The sequence below is a fragment of the Cimex lectularius genome, unplaced genomic scaffold (genome assembly GCF_000648675.2).
Source record: "Cimex lectularius strain Harlan isolate CLEC.00 unplaced genomic scaffold, Clec_2.1 scaffold10, whole genome shotgun sequence".
NCBI lineage: Eukaryota > Metazoa > Arthropoda > Insecta > Hemiptera > Cimicidae > Cimex > Cimex lectularius.
This window is the reverse complement of record NW_019392665.1, coordinates 737,240-762,723: the sequence shown is the minus strand read 5'-3', so window position 1 is coordinate 762,723 and position 25,484 is coordinate 737,240. Positions and strand designations below refer to the sequence as shown.

At 36.1% G+C, this 25,484-nt stretch overlaps 3 protein-coding genes across 4 annotated transcripts in view; 2 read left to right on the top strand and 1 right to left on the bottom strand.

The window, feature by feature from the left end:
• Positions 1-7,135, top strand: part of LOC106667329 (elongation of very long chain fatty acids protein AAEL008004-like) — a 93,391-nt gene extending 86,256 nt beyond the window's left edge. For both annotated transcript variants that reach the window (XM_024225073.1, XM_014395213.2), the window contains 4 exons: positions 3,420-3,500; positions 3,558-3,614; positions 6,423-6,665; positions 6,742-7,135. In XM_024225073.1, the coding sequence (XP_024080841.1) occupies positions 3,420-3,500; positions 3,558-3,614; positions 6,423-6,665; positions 6,742-6,945 (585 nt within the window). In that variant the 3' untranslated portion in view covers positions 6,946-7,135. The remainder of the gene's footprint in view (positions 1-3,419; positions 3,501-3,557; positions 3,615-6,422; positions 6,666-6,741) is intronic.
• A 2,948-nt stretch (positions 7,136-10,083) lies between these two features.
• Positions 10,084-16,068, bottom strand: LOC106667423 (vesicle-fusing ATPase 1-like). Its single transcript, XM_014395376.2, has 10 exons — positions 15,686-16,068; positions 15,490-15,578; positions 15,292-15,430; positions 15,153-15,238; positions 14,668-15,092; positions 13,885-14,609; positions 13,674-13,830; positions 12,453-12,586; positions 12,047-12,390; positions 10,084-10,845 (listed from the first exon to the last, which is right to left on the bottom strand). Exons 1-10 carry the CDS (start codon positions 15,695-15,697, stop codon positions 10,713-10,715), a joined length of 2,244 nt encoding a protein of 747 aa, XP_014250862.1. The 5' UTR covers positions 15,698-16,068; the 3' UTR covers positions 10,084-10,712.
• A 1,428-nt stretch (positions 16,069-17,496) lies between these two features.
• Positions 17,497-21,388, top strand: LOC106667454. The gene is made up of 7 exons (XM_014395415.2): positions 17,497-17,726; positions 17,800-17,887; positions 19,417-19,520; positions 19,580-19,688; positions 19,751-20,068; positions 21,017-21,173; positions 21,239-21,388. Exons 1-7 carry the CDS (start codon positions 17,656-17,658, stop codon positions 21,271-21,273), a joined length of 882 nt encoding a protein of 293 aa, XP_014250901.1. The 5' UTR covers positions 17,497-17,655; the 3' UTR covers positions 21,274-21,388.
• The last annotated feature ends 4,096 nt before the right edge of the window (positions 21,389-25,484 follow it).

The window sequence follows — 25,484 nt, the reverse complement described above, 5'->3', positions numbered from 1 at the left end:
TGTTTCTCACCTGTCTGAAACTTCCAATCAGACATAAACCCATGTTTAATAAAATATTTCGCTTATTTATAACCAGTCTGTAACCTTGTGATCAATCGATGGATAAGCTTGATTCCAATATACTCGGTGGGTTTCAGCCAGAGTATAACCTGACTTAAACCTTCCAACCAGTCCTAAACCATAATAGATCATACTTAAGCCCTGCAGCTTCACTATGTGAAGGTCTCATGGCTATGACCGGTCCGGAATCTACCTTAGTGTTACCTTTTGACAGTAACCCTTCTATGTACAAAAATAGATTACCTTTGGAAATGTCATGTTTTTCTTGCTTGTTTATAAAAAGTCTTTGAACCTTCCAAACTTCCCGATTCCTTTGAAAATTAAGATATTGAAGAATCGTTGTATCATGTTTATAACCTACCTGAAACCTCCCAAAGTTACGTAGGTCTTATTGCTGTAATAACCTTTATAAAACCTCTTCAACCTGTTTAAATTATATATATATTTCCTTACAATATTAACCGTGGGGTCTGATGGCGATAACCTGTCTGAAATCTACCAATCAAACATAAACCATCACACGTTATATAACCTTACAGTATTAACCATGGGTTTTAATGGTGATAACCTGTCTAAAACCTACAGACCGGAGCAAACCTTCATAGATACGTCTTATAACATTACAAAATTAACCATGGGTTTTAATGGTGTTACCCTGTCTGAAACCTACCAATCAGATATAAACCATTACACGCGTCATATAACTTGACAATATTAACCGTGGGGTCTGATGGCGATAACCTGTCTGAAATCTACCAATCAAACAATATAACCTTACAGTATTAACCATGGGTTTTAATGGTGATAACCTGTCTGAAACCTACAGACCGGAGCAAACCTTCGTAGATACTGTCTTATAACATTACAAAATTAACCGTGGGTTTTAATGGTGTTAGCCTGTCTGAAACCTACAGACCAGAGCAAACCTTCGCAGATACGTTATATAACCTTAAAATATTAATCATGGTTTTTAATGGGATATCCTCTCTGAAACCTACCAACCATAGGAAAATCTTTACAGATACGTCCTATAACCTTATATTGCCCGACGTTCCCGTATAAATTTTACGAACTAATATACGTAACTAATAACGTGACAATACTATTATGGTAGTACGATTAGATTAGAACAACGTGGAAACCCCCTTTTGACGTTCTCCTTGCGGCTTTGACGTTTGGAGAACGTTTTCCTTACTTTTCTCGTTTTCCTAATTTTTTCATAACCCAGCTTTGGTAAAAGTGCAGCATAATTTTTTAATAATAATAATTTTTAATTTGGATTAGTATGCTAATGACCTGTCGTTATGAAACGGATTTATTTACCCCGAGGCTGGAGACAGGTTTTTTGTCTTACGGAACCCGGAAGATTTCGACACTCGTGTCCCAACGGGTCGGGTTCGTTCAACCATGCCCAGGTGTACCAATACGTCGTACCTGACTCGCGAACCGGTCCAGTTTGGGCCAATGTCAGAGAACGATTATCCAGCGACGATGTAACAACTGGGGTATTTTTTCCTCCTAACGAAAAAAAAATTGTTAATTAATACTTACATATAACCTTCCAGCACTACCGTAACCTCTGTTAAGAATTGCCATTTTCCTTAACACTATCATATTTATTGGTACAGTAAGGAAGAAGGTTATACCATCCCACTACAGAAACATAACCTTCCAATATGATCGTAAACTCCAAACTGAAGAATTACAACTGTTAACCATTCTAACCACAACATAACCTGTACCATCACTTATCAGGGTGTGATGAGAAACGAATAGAAGGAACGTACCTTCCAATATAATAGTTAAGTTATACACAACACGCTGAGTACATGAACACAAATTGAACTTTGTCTTGGCTTGATTGTCACATGGTGAATATTATAACTTCAATGAAAGTTTTATAACCTTCAAGTGAAATAGTAACCTCAAAGTGATACAACACCGAGTATGATTTTAAAGCAATTTAGCTATTCCATCCCATTAGGTTAGGAAGGTAATAATATTAACCATAACTATCAAATCGCGTCGTAACGTTAAAATTAAGTTTTATGGCATTTAAAGAATATTTCTATCTTTGTTACATTGTAACTGTTGCTAAGGCAATGTCAGATTGGTGAAGATTACAATATATTAAACATTTATAACTTTCAAATTAAATAGTGACCTCAAAGTGATACTAACCGAATATATTTATAACTCCATTTCATTAGGATCCGATGTGAAAGGATAGGAAGGTAACGTTATAACCATTTTTATTTCTTGAAATCAAGTTTTATAGATACTTTACCTTCTCTCGGGTTATACGGAAGTTTGCAAGATGGCAGGTTCAATACAGGTTTCTGTTATTTATTGGTTGATCTAAATTGACATAAGCATGTCAGTTTTGTAACTTTCCAATTAATAATCACCGAAAATTTTTAAAAATTGCTTGTTGTGCCGGTTTAAAAATTCTAACCTTTTTTCTTACAAAGAATCAGGTTACACTTTTTCTCCGTTCGAAAACGCCCATTAAAATGAATTAATGTTTTAAAATGAAATTTTTCACAATAAATTTAACGTAATTGCTGGTTACGGCCGGGCAGGTTATGACTTAAAGGTTTTCGAGTTGTAACCTTCCATTGGTTATAAGCAAGTCTAAACGCCAGAGGGCTATTATCCAGGTATATTTAAATATCGTAACACCTATTCCGTGTTATCTCCGTTTTCTAACCTCCTCGCGTTTATTATTGCAGGTTAAAAGCGGGAAGGTTATAAATTAGAGAGTCTACACGCTTGCTTGTTGATTGTTAGATTTATTCAAACATCCTATTGCATTTCGCGTACGTAGCGTACTTCGGTTTTGTAACCAATCTGGCGTGTTATCGTAAAACGTTCGCACGTTAAATTGGGCAGGTAATCAAATTTTTAAAAGAGATTCGACCTTCCTCAGTGTTAGAAGTCTACACACAAGGAGGTTATACACATGTTACCGACGAGGCTTATAACCTCATTCCATTCTTTATATTTAAAAATTTTGAATTGACAATGACAATTTTTTATATTCGATTGTGAAATCTTGAAGATAGTTACCAAAACCTGAATTTGGAGGTTTTCGTATGGTTTTTTTCGCCTTCTTCTTAAATCTCGATCTTTTTTTTCTAATTCTAATCTACAAGCGGTTGGCCTGGAGCTTACGAATGGTTACAGTTTGAAAACAGCCTCAAAAGACCGTCATCAAAGGGAGGTTATAGCATTGTTTTACCATTATAACCATGCTATAACCTCCTTGCTTTATATTTTTTTCAATTGATTTCTCTTTTCGAATCAGATATATTGGAATCAGAATGGAAAGAAACTTTAAGAATCGTTTTTGCTTTCAGCACCTGATGAGCGGTTGGCTTCTTGATTACAGTTACCGCTGCCAGCCCGTCGACTACTCTCAAAACCCCACAGCCATGAGGGTAAGAACCTTCAATTCCCCACCACCACCTAAAAAAATGAAATATGTATTTTTCCAGATGGCCAACCTGTGCTGGTGGTACTACATCTCAAAGCTAACCGAGTTCATGGACACGGTGAGAAGTTTTAATTTATTTTAAGGTTATAACCTTTTTATAAGTATTTATTGTCCAATTGAGAAGGTTATAACCTCTTACTAAACATCATACCCTTCAAGTACAATCCTAACTACAACTTTATTACCGTCATGTAACCTAATGTTTTATAACTTTAAAATAGTGTAATAAACTTAAGGTACCCACCGAGTATATTTCTATCGCAATTGGTTTTGCCTTCTTGTTAACAGTCTTATGGGCAAGGTTTTACATTCAAGGTAAATTTATTTAAACTTCAAGTAGAAAAATAACCTCCAATTGATACTACACGCCGAGTATACTTTTAGCAAATTGAGTTTTATCCTCCGGTTAGCATCTACGAGAAAAGATAACCTAAATTAAGTTTTACAAGTTTATAAGGTTAGGGATGAATAATAAACTCAATGCCGCACACCGAGTATATTACTAGCCTCAATGCCAAGATTAATAACCTTAAGAAATTTGTAATCTCAGAGTGATGCATACAACCCTAGTATGTATTTAACGCAATTTGAATGTCTCACCTCAGTAGGGGGGGGGGGAATGATATAAAAGCAAAGGAGGGTAATAACGCATAATAAATAAATATAAGAGTTCTAACTTTTCTGGTACATTTAAAATCCGGTAAAGTTAAAACTCTGGCAAATACATCCTTGTCAATTGGAGCGAGATTAGGAAAGTTCATCACACTATGCAAATTCTAATCTGATCGTAACCTCATTTACAGCTTGTCAAGAATATAACTTTGTTAAGTTGTAACTCGTACGAAGTCAAATTGTCAGGGTAAGGTTAGGAAGTAACACATTGTACATTATAACCTTCCAGCATGTGTGTATCCTCCAATGTGATAGTTATATTAAACAGTTATATGTTCAGTTATATTAAAACGTAAATAGTAACCTCTCATCCGTTCAGTAAGTTGAAGTTATATCATCAAACTACACAATAATAACCTTCATATTTACGTTTATAACCTGCATATAATCTTTGAGTTAAATCGTAACAACAAAGTGATGCAACTCACCGAGTTTTTTTAGAACAATGCAATTCAATTGTTCCATCCCATTAGGGGCACCCATTGGAAGGTTACAACTATACATTCATAACCTTCATTTATAACGTTCACGTTAGATCGTCACCTCTAATTGATATAACTCGCCGATTATATTTCTAACGCAATTCGGTTGTTCTCTCTAATCGTGTCGTAAGAAGAAGGTTATTTCATCAAACTATATTATAACCTTAATTTGTGGCTGCTTATAACAACAAAGGTTATGAAGATGTTAACCAATATACTACGTGTAACCTTCCGGCAGGATCGTAACACCGGATTTAAGATTTACAACTTTTCAAATGATGTTCTAGCCTAGCTAAATTGTAACTCTGGCTAAATCGTGAGGTTGCAAATGAAATTAAACCATCATAACTTCCTGCAAGTTACAATTTATTAACTAATGAATTGTAACTTGCAGGAAGGTTTGATGGTTTATTTCTACTTTCTGATCAATTTAATATGTAATGTAAATATATATAACCTTATTGAGTTGGTATGCAACATTTAAGTTAATTCGTAACCTCAAAGTGATACAACCCGCCGAGGATATTCCTTAAATTAGTTGTCTTCAGACCTTAATTCTCGAAGGTTGGGAAGGTTATAACATTTTGTAAAACTAATCATAACTTTCAAGTAGGGTCTTAACTCTCCAAATGAAGAATTACAACAATCAATGTACATTTGTAACATAAACTATAGTAACACTTATAGTAAGGTGATAATTTTATAACCCTTAACAGTTATAATCTCCCAGTAATTATTCCTTGTCTTCGTAAATAACAAATAATCATTCCTCATAGCCTATGATCCTAAATTGGAAGCAATTTATTTTATAACCTTGTAGAGTAACCTCATAAAAATTTAAGACTTTTTTTATAACATTTTAAGCCGCCAAATGAGGAATAGCGAGAAACCCCACGTTCACATAGATTTACACAGAGAAAAATTTAAAATACAGGTTATAACCCTCCTGTTTAGAATTGGGAAGGTTATAACCTAAACTAAGTAAGATGTACTAACCACGCTAAATCTTTATAATAATAGACAAATATGGCGTAGCAGGTTCCGTTCCGGCATTGTTACAACATCCACGAGGAAGGTTACACAATTGTTATCTCTGAGCTTAAAACGTTGTTTTTTGTATCGAATATTCTATGAATTTTCAATTCGTGATATAAAACCCCAAGTGACTGAATTTCGGTTAAGGTTGTTATTGTAAGTAGATTTAAGATGGGTCGTTACTATCTACCATGAAGGTTATAAATGGCAGGTTACCAATGTTATAACCTTCTTAACGGTCATAAGCGTAGGTTATAACCTGTTGCGACCTCAAAAAAGGTTATGAGTAGGTGGTTGCTTGATGCAACCTCCTTCAAACGTTGTAAGAGCAGGTTTAAACCTGTTGCAACCTAAAACAAAGGTTATAAGAGTAGGTTTCTGGTTGATGCAACCTCCATCAAATGTTATAAGAGTAGGTTTAAACCTGTTGTGCAACCGCACACAAAGGTTATAAGAGCAGTTTTCTCCTTGATGAAACCTCAAACCATGTTTATAACAGTAGGGGAATGTTCTTTACATCTCGACTTTTGAAACCTTTGGCTATTTTTTTTATACGCTTCACTTTATTCCATGTTTTTTCTTTTTTGTTAATTCTAAACTGCAGATCGAAAATAACTCACAAAATGAATTGAAATTGAAATTTCGCTAACTTTTTCATTTATTTTCCCATGTCCCAGATATTCTTCGTCCTAAGGAAGAAGGACAACCAGATCACGCTACTCCACCTCTATCACCATTCGCTGACGCCCATCGAGACCTGGGTCTGCGTCAAGTTCATAGCCGGGGGCCACGGCACTTTCTCGAACCTTGTCAACAACCTCGTACACATCATAATGTACTCATACTACCTCCTCTCGGCCATGGGACCCCAGTACCAGAAGTACCTCTGGTGGAAGCAGTACCTCACGACTATCCAACTGGTACCCCGATGCGGTTTTAATAACGATAAATTTATTTTTAACATTTTTTCTCTTCTCACTTCCCCCTCCCCAACAGGCACAGTTCACCCTCGTCTTTTTCCACTCGGCCCAGGTGCTCTTCTTCGACTGCGGCTATCCCAAGCTCATCGCGGCCTTCCTCCTAGTCCATTCGACAATCTTCTTCGTCCTTTTCTTCGACTTCTACCAGAAGGCGTACAAGAAAGACCAGGAGAAGAAGAGGAACGCGCTCAAAAACGAGGCGCAGAAGAAGCTCGAATGATGAGCGATGGATAATGAAAAAAAAATCATCTTTGTAAATAATATACATACACAATAATTAATAATAAGACGAAAAAACCCTATTATACAATTTTTAATTATTTATACGAATTTATCCCTTTGAATACATTTATATGAATATTTTTTCCTTTCAATATACAAATATATTGCCTTGGAAAGAAAAAATAAATTATCCCATAAAAAAACTAAATCAAAATATTTATATTAGTAATATAATAAATAAACAAAAAACATAAATTTGAGTTATATTTTCTTATTCTGTAAATATGATTTAATAATAAAACAAAAAACGAAAAAATCCTTGCATTTTCTATTTATTTATAAACCTACCACAATTCGAAGTTTCAGCAAAAATCAAGACAGGATGATCTAGGACAAATGAAAATGGCGTCCGACAAAGGGAAAGGTTAAGCTATAAGTTGAACAGTGAGGTTATAACTTCTCAAAAACTAACAATGGCGTCGGACAAAAAAGGTTAAGGCTATAACCTGAACTGTGGAGATTTAGCCTTTCATAACAATGGTGTCCCACAAAAAAAAAAAAAAGGTTAAGAAGAATAAGACTATCCCTAACCATTCCGCAATAAATGTAAATTATAACCGGAAGTGAGAGGTTATAACCTTCCAAAATGTACAATGGCGTCCAACAAAACATAAAAGGTTAGACTAAACCTGAATTGTGAGGGTTATAACCTCACGGAAAAATAATGACATCCAGAAAAAATGTAAACCTGACTATAACCACCAAATTTACATTGTCACCCATCACATATGTAATCCGTTCAATAACCTCCCGAATAAGGAAAAATAGTGTCCAGAAAAAATGTAACCGCCAATATAACCTCTGATATTAACAATGGCGCCAAGCAAACATTATAATCCCCCCCAATAACCTCTGGAAAATTTAAAATATCGACCGAATAAAATCTAAACCTGTCTCTAACCTTCCAGAGTTTTACTATGCCACCCAGCACAAATGTAAATCCTACAATAACCTCTCTTATATTGACAATGGCGTCACGTAAAATTTGTAAACCCGATAATTGCCTCTCAAAAAGTTCAAATAAAGTCCGGAAAAATGTAAATCTCACTATAACCTCTTTGATATTAATAACGCCATAAAGTAAAAATACAAACCTGACTATAACCTCTCTGATATTAACCATGGCGTCCAGCAAAAATGCAAACCTAACGTTCCAGCAATTTACAATGCCACCCAGCACAAACGTAAACCCTACTATAACTTCTCGAAAAATTTCAAATATTGTCCAGAAAAAAATGTAAACCTGACTATAACCTCTCTGATATTAACCATGGCGTCCAGCAAAAATGCAAATCTGACTCTACCCTTCCAGCAATTTACAATTCCGGCCAGCACAAATGTAAACCCTACTATAACCTATCGAAAATTTAAAATATTGTCCAGAAAAATATGTAAACGCGATAACCTCTCTGATAGGGGACCGCGGTAGCCGAGTGGCTAGCATGAGAGACTCTCACGCCGCGGTCGTGGGTTCGATTCCCACCGTCGCCTCGGGCCCTTTTTTCCCGATAACCCCCCAATTTGAACACACAAGAATTCGTACCATGGCTAATATGCAAAATCATAAGGCCAATAAAAAAAAAATTTAAAAAAACCTCTCTGATATTAATGACGTCACGTAAAAATTGTACACCGACAAAAGTTAAAATATCGTCCGGAAAAATGTAAACCTCACTATAACCTCTTGGATATTAATAACGCCATAAAATAAGAATGTAAACCTGACTATAACCTCCTCCGATATTAATAATAGCGTCAAGTAATATGTAAACGCGACTATAACCTCTCAAATTTTAAAAATGGCGTCAAGAAAAAATCGACAACCCGTCAATAGCCTTTCGAAAAATTTAAATTATCGTCCGGTAAAATGTAAACCTGACTATAAACTCTCATAAATTAACAATTGAGTCCGGAAAAGGAATAACCTCGCAAACTAACAATGGAGTCCTGTATAGAGGTATAACCTCTGAGAAATTAATAATGGCTTTCAGCAAATATGTAAACCACACTACAACCTCCCTGATATTAATATGGCCGTAAGAAACATTACCAATGGCGACAGGCAAAAATTGTAAAACCGTCAAAAACTTCTCGAAAATTTAAATTATCGTCCGGAAAAATTTAAACCTAACTATAACCTCTCTGGCATTAATAACGGCGTCAAGTAAAAAATGTAAACTTGACTATAACCTCTTAGATTTTAGAAAACACCAAATACACTGGCACTAAAACGAGGGACAAAACATACACATGAAAAACTAATAAATAAGAACTCCATGTCCGTTTTTTTTCGTTAGGAAAATAGACATTGAGTTCTTCCCTTGGTAAAAAATATATATTAATATTAAATCTTAGCGTTTACTAAATTCAATTTTTTTTTTATATCACGTGCCGAGTCATGTTGTTGTATTGCTGTCTCCGAAGGAGTTATTTATTTTAGTTAATAAATAATTTTTTTAATTATTTTCACAATAAGTTTACTACTTGAAAATCGAAAGTAAATAGTTTAGAATCTTATACCGTCCACCCCCGTGAGATTACAAACTGGATTACAAACGGGTCAATTTTTTTTACAGGATCATCTAATCCTGATTTATCCGGTAAGAAAAAAACTTCAAACTCTTCCAAGGCTTTTATCGACTTATTTAAAAGAAATGTAATAATAATAAAATAAATATATCCTTACCTGGACCTGTCTCGTCGAAAGGGGAGGAGGGTGCCCGCTCGGGGAAGGCGAAACCGTGCCGTAACCTGCCCCCTCCTCCCTCCGACCGAAAACGGACGGCGAGTGGGGGAGGTGGATTGCGTCGATCAATAAAACCACCCCATTGAATCGAGAGGGGAGGGGTTGAGGGAGGGGGCTGGGTCGACTATTCAACAAGTAGTCTTTTCTCTTTTTATTTCTAATTAAATTTTTTATTGATTGTTTAATTAATTTATTTTTCTTTAACAACAATAATACAATGGAATGTATTTTTTTAAATATTTTAAATATATATATAGTATATTTTTTTATATATAATGCGCTTTTTTAAACTATTATTGCTTTTTTTCAAAATTTGAGATGCTACTTTTTAAAAATTTTTATAACTGTTAAACACTAATTTTTATTGTGTTACTAGAAAAAAAGACATTTTTTGTCAATTAATTTATTATTTCTACGCCACGTTTCATATTTTCTTCTAAGTGCGCTGTTTTTGACTAAATGCGATGCGATATATTAAAAAAACAAAAAAAACTGTATTATAAAAACTATATATGCATGTAATATTTTTTAATATAACGAATAAATTAAATAAATTAAATGAGAGATGCATACGAGGCCGTAGGATGAGTAGCGAGCCAGATGGGGAAAAAATGAAGCCCGTCGTGGCTTAAGCGGACCAGACTTTTTTGTTTTTGTTTTGACTAGACTCAACCCGTCTGCAGTCTTAGAAAGACAACGAAACGGATAAAAATAAACAAAACATAAAATCAATATTTACCAACGATAAAATATAACATTTTCCTCTTCTTTTTTTCTGGTTAGAAATGTTAAATAGATATGTTTTTTGACAAGTTCAAAGAATAATAATAAAGTACCAGAATCAAAAAATCACAGTCACTTACAAAAGTAATAGAAAAATTAAAAAAGCTGGAATGCATACAATTTTTTTGTCTTTTTGATTTTTTTTTCTAACCGTGTCAAAAAGGAATTTTTTTTTTTTAACGGATGCCGGTCTCGCCCAGGCCGCCCTCCTCTTCGAGCTTCGTGAGGAACTTGACGACCCGCATGTCCTCGGCAGTCTGACGGGCCATGTCGATGAGGGCAAGGAGCTTCTTGATCCCGATGAACACCCTGCGAGGAAGGAGAAAAAGAAAAACACAAGACAAAACTTATATTAGGTCGGTCTCGACATGTTGTCAACAATATGACTCAAAAGTGACATGAAAATTGAATTAGTGCCATAAGAATAAAATAAGAATCTATGTCATAGTGACATAAGTATTAAACATGTTCATGGCAGCATAAAATGAGGCTCAGGTGTCATGGTGACATAAAATATTGTATTCATGACAACATAAAATATGTTAAGGGCCATGGCAACATAAAATACGGATCTATGTCATAGCGACATAAATATTCAACATGTTCATGGCAACATAAAAATACAGTTCAGTGCTATGGTGACATAAAGTATTAATCTGCTCATAACAACATAAAATTCAACTAAGGTTGATGGCTACATAAAATATGAATCCATATCAAAATATTTATCATGTTCATGGTAACATAAAAATATGATTCAGGGACATAGGAGCATAAAATATGAATTAGTGCCATGGCAACATAAAATGTTAATCATGTTCATGACAACATAAAGTACGACAAGGCCATGGCGACATAAAATATGAATATTAGTGCCAGTGACATATGACTTAAGGTCATGCTGACATGAAATATGAATTAGCGCCATGGTAACATAAAATGTTAATCATGTTCATGACAACATAAAATATGAATTAGTGCCATGGCGACAAAAATATGAATTTGTTCCTTGGCGACATAAAATATGATTTAGTGACATTGTAACATAAAATATTAAACATAAAATTTGACTCATACCTCGTGTCATGAAATATGAATTAGTGCTAGGGAACATGACTCAGGCTGTCATGAAATATGAATTAGTGCCACAGTGACATAAAATATGAATTAATGCCAAGGACTACAACTTATGGTTGTGCCATCAGGAAATATGAAATTGTGCCAATAAATAGAATTCAGGGTCATGGCGACATGAAATATGTATTAGTGCCATGGGGACATGAAAGACTACACATGACCATGGTGACATGAAAAATGACTAACGGGCCATAACCCAATGAAGTTGGAAAGATGATAGAATCATAGTGAAGGCAACATAAAATGTGGCCCAGGCTTGTTGTAGTAATGGTAGCATAAAATAAGAATTTGGGTCATAACGACATGAAATATGAACCAAGACAATGGCGACATATTATGGGGGGGGGGAAGAACTTTATAAATGAGAAGTTACCTCTGCCCATGGATTTTCTTTGCAAGCTTTGTAAGCTGGTTCTTGTCAAAAACCTTTGACTCCTCGATTACAGCCATGAGGTGCTCAGGCCGACTGAGATTCGGTACGTGGAGGACGGCCGTGAAGCCTGAGAGCATCTCCATGTCCTGGAGGACCTGCCGGCGGCTCGTGGTGCACAGGATGAGGAGCTTGCGGCCTCGTGGTGGCTCCTTCTTTAGCAGGACGAGAAGTGCCTGGAGAGTCAAGTTAGAGTACCTCGGCCCAATCGAACCGTAGTCAAGAAGACGCTCGATGTTGTCAACGAGTATGCAGCTCAATTGCGACCTGTATGCATCGTCAAACACCTAGAAAAATCAAAAGAAAAAAAAATTAAAAAAACGATTGTTTTTAAAGATCTCAAACGCACTTTACGGATCATGCTGCACTTGGCACTCTCGGTGTAACCGACCATCTCCTCAGGCGTGCAGACCTTGATGAACGGAAAATCGGAGTTCTTGGCGAGCATCGCAGCCAGCGCAGTCTTCCCTGCGTTTGGCGGACCTGTAGATGATGATATATATGACATTACATTACATGACATAATTTTACATTCAGTAATGAATGTAAAAATAGATATGTAGTCTCCGTATGGTGGAGTACTGCTGTATATACGAGTCAACCAACTTTGGTACTACTGTACAAATAGATTTTGATATTGCTGTATTCACAAGTCAGCTAGCTTCAGTACTACATATATACAGATCTTGCTACTGCTGTATTCACAAGTTGGCCAACTTTGGCACTACTGTATATAGAGATCGTAGTAGTGCAAGTCAACTAACTTCAGTACTAAGTATTACAGTTCTTGGTACTGCTGCGTATACAAGACAACTAACTTTAGTACTATGTATATATAGATCTTGGTCTGTATATAATTATACTTCTACATAAAAATCTAATAACTTTAATACCACTGTATATACAGATCTTGGTACTGCTGTATATATGTCTACTAACTTTTGTACTTGTCATATATACAAGTTGACTAACTTTGGATACTACTCTAGGTATATTAGTTGACTATATTACTTATACAAATCAGTTAACGTTAGTACTGCTGTATATACAAGTCAACTAACTTTTATACTAGTGTATATACAAATCTTGATACTGCTGTATACACAAATTAGCTAACTTCTGTACTCCGTATATACAGATCATGGTACTGCTGTATGTATGTCGACTAACTTTGATACTACGTATATACGGATCTTAGTACTGCTGCATATACAAGACAACTAACTTCAGTACTATGTATATATAGATCTTGGTACTGCTCTACATATAAATAAACTAACTTTAGTACCACTGTACTTGGTACTGCTATATGTACAACTTAACCAACTTTGATACTATATACAGAACTTAGTACTGCTGTATATATGTCTACTAACGTTTGTACTTATCGTCTGTACAAGTTGCCTAACAACATTATACTGCTGTATATACAAGTTGATTAACTTTGAATACTACTCTATGTATATTATTTATACAAATCAGTTCACCTTAGTACTGCTGTATACACAAGCCAACTAATTTTTATTATATTGTATATAACAGTCAGTAAAAATTTATTTGGATAGTTTACCTTCAAGGAGAACCGATACGAGGCCAGAAGTTTCTGTTGACCTGGCCTGTTGGCAAAGTAGAAGACCGTCCTCGAGAATCGATGACACCGGGTTGCCCCAGTTCACGATGCCCCTAGCCAGGCAGTGATCCAAAGCTTCCGCTGAAGTGCCGAATGCCTAAGGAAAAAAAAATTAATATTTTGTCATTTGTTTATTTGACGTGTACTCAACGGGTTTGATGTCATTTTCAAGCGCGTGCAAGAAATCACTGCGTTCGATGCGAAGTTTCTTCATTGCCTCTGGGTCTACTTCGACTTTAGAGGCAGCCTTAATGAGCCGGTTCATCGCCGTCGACTGCGCCGCCCTCACGAGACCCTCAAGCTCCGCTCCGCTGAAGTTCTTTGTCATGGAGGCGAGCTCTTTGATGTCGACGTCCCTCGCGATCTTGTCGTAGTCGAACATCTTGGCTGTATGGATCTTGAGTATCTGCACCCGGCCGTGCTCGTTCGGCAGTCCAATCTCCATCTGCACCTCCAGCCTGCCGGGACGGAGCAACGCCTCGTCGATCATGTCACGACGGTTTGTCATGCCTATTATGAGTATGTTGTTAAGCTGGTCGACGCCGTCTATCTTCGAAAGTAGCTGGTTCACGACCGTGTCATGTACACCCGTGTTGCCTCCAACGGACCCTCGCGACTTACATATCGCATCCATCTCATCAAGTATTATAATATGCAGGCCACTGTTCACGCCGAGGCGCTTCTCCTCTTCCTCGGCTTCAGCAAAAAGTCGGCGTATATTTGCTTCAGACTCGCCAACGTATTTGTCCAGAATCTGTGGGCCATTGACTATCTTTGGCTCCCTGGCATTCAACATCTTACCGATCTGCCTAGCCATAAGCGTCTTTCCCGTACCAGGAGGTCCGTAGAGAAGAATGCCCTTGACGTGTTTACATCCTTTAATAAATAAAAAATTAATTTAAAGTAATTATCTTTTTTTAAAGTTTTTTTTTACCTAATTGCTCAACAACCTCAGGCGGGAAGACCCTGGAGGCGAAAGCGCGCCGGAATATTGCGTTGAATTCCATGTCTAGCCCGCCGATACCCATCTCGCCAAAGTCCCAATTGGGGTTTATGATGGATACGCGCTCTGTCTTGGAGCCGATGAGGTTCAAAAACGACTTGTCTTTCTTGACGAAGCTGACGATCGTGTCGCCGAGGCACCGGCCCATCTGAGTCGGCTGTGGCTTGGCGTCCTGCCCGGCTTTGATTGCATTGATGTCGGCCGCTTCGAGCTTCACGACACGCAGAAGAAGAATCTCCCTGTCCTCCTGGAAGTAGAATGCTAGCTCCTGGTTCAACGTGAATGGATGACCCGAGAACTGCATCAAAAACTTCTGAGTCATCTCGTCTGTGTTGTACGTCTCCGACTGGTTTATACTTTTTCAACAACAAAAAAACAATCAAATAACCTTCAATATAACCATAACATAACCTTACTTCTTCTTCCTTATATAGTCGGCTTCAAGGACTATCGAACAGAGGCACTGGCTCGTTGATGTCGGCGAAAAATAAAACGGTTTCACCTACACAAATAAACCGTCATTAATGACAATCAACATTATCAAATATGACATACTTTCAAATCCTGATTGATCGAGATCCCGGCCCATTTACGACCGATCGTGTTGAACCCGATGAAACCTTTCTTGATGTCTCGGTGGAGGCAGAGCTTGAAGACGTACTGCTGACCAGGTACAGGTATGACATTAACGTATCTAAAAAGAAAAAAAATAAGATAAAAACAAAAACTAACAAAAAGAGAAAAAATACAAACTTGATGTCTTCATTGAAATCATCATGGCTTCCAACAGCACAGTTCAGAGGTGCGAGCTCGTCCGTCGGACATTTAGTCGCCTTTAAACACTATTAAAACAAACAAAAAACATTTAAGCACACAAAAATAAAGTCCCGAGTTTTTCCAAAATTATAATAAATAAAATAAAATAATAACAAAAAAAAACGAAGTTCACCTTTTCAGACATGGCGGTGAGTTGGCTCGCTCCTCCCTAAAGCACTTACCGCCTGGGTTTTCTTGCTTTTTACTACGACGGTACTTAATACTTGTTCAAGTCCTTATCAAGTTCGATAGGGCAAGTACTTACTGCTTACTTAGCCTAAGCACAGAGGGGGCCGTGCTGCTCGGTGCGGCCGGGACGCGAACGGGAATAGGCACAGTGAGACCGGCGTGCGCAAGGCCGAGGCGGGAAAGTTGGAAATTTTCGTCTAAAGGTTTTATTGTTGGCTTTTTTGTCTGTTTGAGGACAAAAATTCACTTTTTTTGTCGCACGACACGGGTGTTCGACGGTGAAACGCTGGCGAAGAGGGTGGGAACCTTCAAGGCAGTTGCCCGACGAAAATGGCCGACGCGACAAAAACCCGGTGATTGATATGTTACACGTCAATGGACGAAATACATAGATTTTTGCCAATATTTCCCTCCGACAAAAACAAAAATTGTCCGACCTTTGTCGAGGTTTCGTATAAAAAAAGAAGCCCGACATAAATTTCCTTTAGAGACATTTTGGTACAAAAACTACAAAAATAAAATAAAATGTTCAACATAAATTGACCTTTGTCGAGGTTTTCGTACAAAAATGGCCGACCCACACAAAAACCTATGACTGATTTTTTCTTACGTCAATGGGGACAATTGACTTTTGTTGAGGTTTTCATTTAAAATTAAATTAAATTAAAAAAATAAAAACCAAAAAATAAAGACCAACAGAAAATGAATTTTGTCTAGGTATTCGTCTTAACAAAAACAAAAATTGTCCTACATAAATTGACCTTTGTCTAGGTTTTCATAAAACAAACAAATAAATGAATAAAATAAACTAAAATTAAATTAAATTAAAAAATAAATTAATTTAAAAAATTAAATTAAAATATAAAGATTAAAAATGTAAGAGAATAAATTTGAATGTTGCGCTAAGGTGACGTCAGACTGTGCCGTTCTTAAATCCGTTGGTCACTTCTACGGAGGAAGACACTCATACATAAGTGCTTATGTATGAAGAATAAAAGAGCGTGTCTTTTAAAACGAAAAAGTCTTTACGGTTTTTTATCCGATCCAATCCTGAAAAAGCCCTACAAAAACGACTTTTGTCTAGATATTCGTCTAAACAAAAACAAAAATTATCCGACATAAATTGACCTTGGTCGCGGTATTAAAAGAAGAAAACAAAAACGGACAGCTAAAAACTCACAGTAGTTACCCAACAAAAAACACTGTTTTTCTCAATTTAACCATTTTCACAATATTAAAAAATATAAATAAAATAATAGAAGAAAGATTTAAAAATACATTATTCACAGCCTCCGGTACTTTTCACATGTAATAAAAATATAAAAAAATTAATAACCTGTGCTATTAATAATTAAAGAAAATATGTATATGGAATCAAAAGAAAGCTCATTATGTAAAGCCTTTATTTAGAATATTTATGTATGAATATGTTATGTATTAATATATCCGCTTTTGTGAAATTATTGTGAGTAATTTTTTGGTCAATATTGACTTTTTTTGTAAGACGACACGATAAAACAATTCGTAATTCGGCGGGAAAAACGTTATTCCACCTTCGGCGCCCCCTCCGTAAATTTTAAACCGAGTTTCTCATCATAATCGTTCTCTTTCCAGCTTTGCCTTAAATCCTTTTGAAATTTAATTTATGTTTAATTAATTTATTGTTTTATATTATTAATCATTGAGTTAAAAAAAAAAAAAAAATCAATGCGACCTAATTTTCACTTACGTTTCTTCTTTTTAACCTTGTTATAACCTTCCCGGCAGCGTGGCCGATAGATGTCAAATATGTGGAGCCTCTCCCTCACCCCTTCCTCATTCGACATTTATCCTTCCAAATTGAAATTAATTAATTAATTATAATAAATAAATTTTTTCGGTCTTTTAAACAAAACTAAAAAGGAAGCGAGAGAAATGGACGAAGACGACCTGGTCGGTCTGCTCGACCTCAGCATCGACAACCTCCTCGACCTGAATTCCAACACGTAAGCCATTTTCTACGATTAATTAATTAATTATTCCTTCAATTAGAATAAATAATTAATTGTTTCGATCCAGGCAAAACGAGTTCGATGCCATGGACTGGCCGGCGGACCTGAGCCTCTGGGACCTGGACCTCCCGGCGGAAGGCGAAAGCTCTCTGGAGGTAACGGATTTCGATTATTATAAACTTGTCATTACTGATCAGTGGTGATGACGGATCGAGCCTGTCGTCATTGGTCTGACACAATGTAGCTGGTTTTACAATCCAGTATTGGGTCGTATCAAATACGATAAAAAAAAAATCGTCGACAGTTTGTCATCGATGACCACTATGACAATTATAATGACATAGAAACAATCTATGCTCTTACAACGTTTCGGCACTGATCATATTATGGACAAGTATAATATCAAAACATATTGGCAAACTGTTTGAGATATAAGTTTGTTTGTCCCTGATCATAAAAGATTGTCATCAATGATCAATGTGACATGTGTAGCAACATAAAATGTATCCGCTTTCGTTCACTTTTGCTGTCACTGAATACATAATGACAAGAGTGCAATAATATATATTCACATCAGCATTGATCATTGTGACCAGTGGAAATAAACGTTTGTATAATTATTGTCAAACATGTCTGGATTAATGCTGATTGAAATAGGGTTGAACAAAGTACAACAAGAAAATATTTGATTTGTCATCGATGATCATTATGACAGTTATAATGACATAGAAAGTCTACATTACTATCTTTACAACTTGTTCTTTTATTGAGTTTGAGACCATCACTGTCAATCAGATCAGCGACGATTCAATAAACATAAAAGATTGTCATTGAAGATCACTCTGACCATTATAAAAACATTTAAATATTTTTAACCTCGTTTATTAAAATGTATACGCTTTTGTTCACAGTTGCTGTCGCCCAATATATAATGCAAGTTGAAACAGTTTCTGTCATCACATCATCATTGATCATGACGAGTAAAATAACATCTAGATGGCATTATTGTCAAACGTGTCTGGATTATTGAAGTTGGGTTGAACAAAGTACAACAAGAAAATATTTGATGATTTGTCATAGATGATCATTATGACAATTGTATCGACATTACCACTTGTTCTTTCATGAACGTTGAGACCAGTGTTTCATTATCAATCAGATCAGCGATGATCTAATAAACATAAAGAATTGTCATTGATGATCACTCTGACATGTAAAAAAATGTCCTTCATTTATTGAAATGTATCAATCGTATCGGGTATCGCCTAATCACAGGTCACAGTAATCATTAACGTGTCTTCCTGTCAACTTTGATCAATGGACAGGCAAAAAAAAATTACTATGTGATATTCATTACTATCTTACTAACTCATTATTCATCATCGCTGATCATGATCATTATTGATTGGATCAGCAATGATTGAGGATACTTAACAGATTTATCATATGGTTTTTATTTGATGTACATGGCTTCATACAGATCGATTTGAGAATGTCTGTCATCAATGATATTATTAATAACTTTGCTTGTATTATGAAAAACCAATTCGAACGTTTGGTTTTGAATAAAATTTAAAATAATTTTATATTTTTATGTGACAATGATCATAATGATACGTTATGATGATGGATGAAGCCGGTTGATCTGTTGCGATTTAATTAATTTATTGTATTTTATCCGAAGGCTGGAGACCTGGGATCAAAGGCGGACACGGATGAGGCAACGCATGAGACACAGACGTTGATGGTGCAGGGCTTGCACTTCCCAGCGAGGAGGAAAAGAAAAGTGTACGCGGATGATGTTTTTTTCTGTTTATTTATAAATTAATTTTTTTTTTAATTGACAGTGCGAAGAAGCGCGTCAAAGCCATGACAAAGAAGGAATTTGAAACGATACGAGGTCGTATGCTCACGCTCAATCGCAATTCGATATTTCAGGGGAAATATGAGGAAATTGTACGTTGTTTTTCTTTTGATTGAAGGATTTTTTTAAAATTATAACTGTTATGTTGGTGCAGATCAGGGTGACAAAGATAGAGGACGAGTGTGAAGTTGACATTGAGGGTGTTGACTGCCCCCCAATCCTCCCAAAGCCGGCCACGCTTGATCGGCCACTATGCTGTGATGCACCACCCTTCGACCCAAGGTGGAATGAAAGGAGGCGTCTACCCGACTCCAAGTACACGATCGCGCTTCGGAAGACGCTGGACGAGATATACTCGCTGCCACCCCCATCTGAGAGGACCAGGGTCGACCCCGATGTTCCAACCTCGGAGGAGATGCGACTCTTCCCCGAGTTCTTCAAGCACAGAAAAGGCGCCAGGCGTTACATGACGGTCAGTAACAGCACTGTAACCTTTCATTAACATAATCACTGTTAGATGGTAACAGTGATGTATCCTGTTCTGTGTCGGTAACATGGCATTTCAAGCTGCATAACCTGACATATAACAGTGATGTAACCTTGTTACCACCTGCCATGAAGCGATACCATAATCTTACAGGTAACCACATTGTAACCTTACTTAACTGTATTGGGTGTCACTTAACAGTATTGCGTATCGGCATAACCTGACAGGTAACAACAAGGTTAGAACCTTTCTTAATATTGGGGGGGGGTCAGTATAACCTGGCATGTAGCCAATAACCATGCTTTTTCTTTTTTTAGAATTGTAACCTAGCTTTCCCATAACCTGACCTATAACCATCCTTAGACTTTGGCATAACTTAACAGGTAGCCATGCTGTAACCTTATTTTACTGTATTGTCAGCATAAGCCGGCATGTAATCTTTCTTAGACTGGTAACTCATTGGTTTTTTTAACCACCTCCAAATAAAGTGTCGCCATAACCAGGCAGGTAAACTTGCTCAGGCTTAGGCATAACTAGACAAGTAACCTTGCTGTTAACAGATAACTAATTACTGCATTGGCTGTCAACATAACCTGGCAAGTAACCATGTGGTAACCTTTCTTAAGTATATTGGGTGTCAGCATAACCTGATGAGGTAATCAAGCTGTGTCATAGTTTTTGTTTAGTAGGCCTCAGCTTATCGTGATATGTAACAATTTAGTAACCTTTTTTAATCCTTCATCCCGTTAGCGCTTGTCCTGGTTGTACACCACCCAACCTCCCGCATACTGTGTTCGTGAATCATCCATCTTTTGCATCATTCCTTGTCTCTGATATGACCGTACTGGCATCCATATTGTAACCCCGACTTGCGCCTGATTATAAATCTTTTTCATTGTATCCATGTTTTAACCTCCCCCCTAATTTTTTCAGATACGCAACCACATAGTGAAAAAATGGTCCGTCCTCTTTCCAAAATACCTCACAAAAACGGTCGCCCGCACCGGGCTCAAGAACTGCGGCGACGTCAACGGGATCGGCAAGGTTTTCGCCTTCCTCGAACAAAAGGGCATCATCAATTTCGGCTGTGGTACCTTCAATTTTTTATATAATAATAATTAACAATTAATTAATTTTTGGCCTTTTTTTTTTAAGAACAATGCCATTACAATCAAAAGGGGAAACGGTGAAAGAAAAGAGACGGCTTAACGACGGAGAGTAGAAGAAACTGTGATTCTGTTTAATTTTTCCTTTGAAATAATTTAATTTATATTTAATTCAAAAATCTGTATAATTATGAATATATTGTCTGTTTATTATGTGCTTTATTCTCTTGTAACAGCCGCATAATCTTGCCTTTTTGAAAGTCTACATTTGCCAACATAACCTGACATCTTTCTATGATATAGAAGTGTTTCTCTTTTATAAACATTTACACATGTCAACCTGACATGTAACCATGATATAACCTGACATGTTTTTGGCTCGATTGTCGATGCTTAGGGCAAAGCATCGATAGAATGTCTAACCTGCATTGGTCGTTACTAAAAAAGCCTACATTTGCCAACATAACCTGACATGTAACCCTAATATAACCTGACTACTTTTAAATTCCATAATTGTCAATAATTCAATTTTGTTTAATAATTGTCGATCTACCTTCGATGAAATTTCTACAATGTGCCTTGTTTTTTTGAAAAAAGTTTATTCATGCCAAGATAACCTGATGTGTAACCCTGATGAAACCTGACTGTTAAATCCTTATTTTCAAAGTTTTGATGAAACTTCTACAATCTACACTAGGTCTTTTGTAAACAATCTACACTAGGTCTTTTGTAAAGCTACTCTTGTCAACATAACCTGACGTGTAGCCATTATCTAACCTGCTGTTTCAGTGATTGATTTCAACATAACTTCACAACATGAATAATTCTGGCATAACCTTGTTGCAACGCCACATCTGTGTGTGGTTGAAGTTTTAATTAGGTACAACCTTTTTTTTAACAATTACAACCTGATTGTTAACCATTTTGTAACCTTCACTTTCCATTGCAGATTTTTTTTATATCATGATAAAACTTGCAATTAGACTTTCGTATCTAACTTTTTGCAACATAGCCTGATGGGTCATAACCACCCTGGTTTCTAACTGCGTCCTGTCTGGTCTTTTGGATAAGTATCACACCCTACCCAAAGATAGCAATGCCATAACCTCATATAATCAAATACTTGTGGTATAACCTTCCCAATGGTTTAGGGTTCTATAAAAAAAACAACGCCATAACCTGCCAGTGTTCATAATTAGTTGTATAACCTTTGTCTTTTAATTAATTGTCGTCTACCGAATTAAAGCAATGCCATAACCCAACATACAACCATTTTCGGTGTAACCTTCCAACTGATTTTGTTTCTGGTTAATAATCTAGACCACTGGAAAACAGCAATGTTATAACCTCTAACTACAATAAATAAACACCATCTTAATCAGGGTAGCAATAACACAACCTCTCTGCATCTTAATATGATTTCTTAATTGTGTAACCTCGATGGTTCAATAACCACCCATCTTCCTTAGTTGAGGTCACATTTAGAAATACCTTTGTATCCCCTCACGACCAGTCAATTCTGTGCTTGCATAACCTTCCCAATGTTTGTATAAGCCACCCACCTTACTTGGAGGTAACCATCGATAACCCCCACTCATAATCAGTAAATCTTATTCTTGCGTAACCTTCTCACTGTTCTCAATAAACACCCAACCTTTTAATTGAGTTAACCTCCTTACCACAATAGTAGGTCGATCTTGTGATTTCATAAGCCCTACCCAAGGGTAGCAGTGACTCTTTTTTTCTTATTTTAATAACGACATATGCGCGGCATATCAGGAGTACATGTTGAAATCCAGTTGGTAACACAATGTAACAATGCTGTAACCTTCACCTTATCCTGATCATTGAATTTCAACACGTACACAATTGCATTGCGCCACCTCCCCGCTTATTTTGAAACGGACTCACCAAATGGTAACAATGCCATAACCTGATTTTAACTAATTGCCATCGTATTCCTATAACTTTCCTTAATTTGAAATTAATATTTGACGCACTTGCACAATAGACAATAGTCACCATGTTAACACATTCATTGGACCCAATTTTTAGTAAATCCCATGTGATTATAAAACTAGGATTAAGGTTTTACGATTTATCCACTTTTAACAGGTTTCAAGTATCGCAAGATGGATTACCAGTAGGTTCGAAGAGGATTAATGGATTAGTAAATAAAAGGTCCAGTGGTTCCTAAATATCAACGGATTATCTTTGGATTAAAAATGGAAAGTCTGGTTAAAGATCAAGCAAGCATAAAGCATCATGTATGGGGGATTAGAGGATTTGCATAGCACGCCTGAGCAAGGATGATCGTGCGTTAGAGGATTTCAAGCATTTCCATAGGGTCCGAAGTGGATTAGCGTTTTAAAAAACAATAAAACTTTAACAAGTAGAAACACGAATGTATTAGGACAAAAGGGTAGGAATGGGGAGTGGGTTCCTCCCACCATTTCATTTGTATTAACAATAAATTAATTATTTTTATATAATTATTGAACAATTTGTGAAAATTTCCGTGAATATTTACATTTAAATTTTTTTGGTAGCAATGCCCTTACCTCAATCTGTTTAAAGCACCTGTTTTCAACATGTTACAATTGTATATAACCTGTTTTCAACCCACTCCTCGTTTAATGAAACGATAATACAACCTCATAGTTTTTTCGTTTTTTCATATACCGTGTTGACACAAAAGGATTATATAACCTTCCAGTAGGTTTCAAACCAACCTGGACAAACACATCCGAAAGCAACAATGTCATAACATCACTCTGTCCAACTAAAATTTTAAGAGTTGTTACGACTATATAACCTCCCGGATGGTTTGAAAACCTCTTTTTTATGCTATGTCCGAAGATAACAATGCTGTAACCTCAATCTGCCCCATTGGAACAGTTAGATAAAAATAGCTCTATATCTTTCGAAATTAGTTTTTTTTATTTACATTCACGAAAGTCGAAAGTAATGATGTCATAACCTTATTCTATTTTTAACTGTACCTTTTCTAGGAAAAACGATTTTACACCCTTCCAGATATTTTTCGCACTGGGAAATAATGTCATAAGCTGCTCCCTCTTTCTAAATCGAACCGGTTAAACTAATATAATTCTTTCACTTTCCAAACTATTTTTGATGGTAAAAATGTCGAAAACTCACTCTTATAATTAATTGGACAGATTTTATACGGAAGTTTCCACAAGCAGCCAGATGTTTTTGACTCAATGAAACAATGTCATAACCTCACTTTTTTCCCCTCACAGAAGGCGATTTCAGTCATTTTACGATTATATAACCTCCTGGATGGTCTGAAAACATCCATGCTATCCAGAAGGTAACAATGCCGTAACCCCATTCTGCCCTGAAGAAAACAGACGAAAATAATTGTTTAACCTTCCAAATTATTTTCTTCCGAATCACCGTACATAAAGGTAACAATGTTGAAAACACATAGTTATCGTTTTTGCATAGAACTATTGTACAACTTTGTTTTTGTTGCAAGGAAACAATGCTATAGCCTCACTTCGTACAATTAGCAGTTTATGTAGTGTTTCCGTTATATAACCTTCCAGGTGGGTTTACCCCGCAACAACACGTAACAATGCCGTAACCTCCTTTTGCCCTGTTATGTTTGTACGTGTTGACATTTCAGAATAACCTGATCAACAATCAGATCAACTTTAAACTTTGTGGAAGGGGGAATGTATAATAAACAAAAACCCAGTCCAGTTCGCTTTTTTAATAAACATTTTTTTATTGTTATTTTCTTAAAATCCCTACTAATTAGTTGTTTTTTGCAACATCTTTGGCACCAATTTTTTTGTAATTATTTTTTTATAATTTTTTTTTCTGTTAATGATTATTTACAATTGTTTTTCCAATAGGAAAAAATTATAAACACCAACAATTTAAATAAAAAAGGACATTTGATTTTTTTTAAAGTTGATAAATTTTTTTTACATGATACAACGTTTTTTTAAATATATATTTATAATGTGTAATATATAAAATATAATCTACAAAGTTCGTTAACATTAATTAATAATTAATTTTTTCTTTTGTTAAATAATTTTTTTGGATTTTTTCTTTTGTTTTTTGGTTCTCTAAGCCTTCTTTTTCCGTATTGTTATTTACAAAACAAGGAGAGCATCTCGAGAGAGAATTAAATAATAATAAATTAATTAATTAATGTAAAATAACCAATTGGCAGGGGGAAAGGAAGGGGAAATGTGGTCCTTTCTTTTTTTTCTCCCGCACGACCTTTCAGGATGAACCCTTGATTGAAAATCCTCTAA

What these genes read in the sequence shown, in the direction of transcription:
- LOC106667423 (XM_014395376.2), bottom strand. An exon ending in CGATCAATCAGGATTTGAAA is followed by an intron (nt 15,239 to 15,291) that starts GTATGTCATATT and finishes TTATTTGTGTAG; the next exon opens with GTGAAACCGTTTTATTTTTC. An exon ending in GACTATATAAGGAAGAAGAA is followed by an intron (nt 15,093 to 15,152) that starts GTAAGGTTATGT and finishes TTGTTGAAAAAG; the next exon opens with TATAAACCAGTCGGAGACGT.
- LOC106667454 (XM_014395415.2), top strand. Translation starts at nt 17,656, where the DNA reads ATGGACGAAGACGACCTGGTCGGTCTGCTCGACCTCAGCATCGACAAC. An exon ending in GCGAGGAGGAAAAGAAAAGT is followed by an intron (nt 19,521 to 19,579) that starts GTACGCGGATGA and finishes TTTAATTGACAG; the next exon opens with TGCGAAGAAGCGCGTCAAAG. An exon ending in CATCATCAATTTCGGCTGTG is followed by an intron (nt 21,174 to 21,238) that starts GTACCTTCAATT and finishes TTTTTTTTTAAG; the next exon opens with AACAATGCCATTACAATCAA.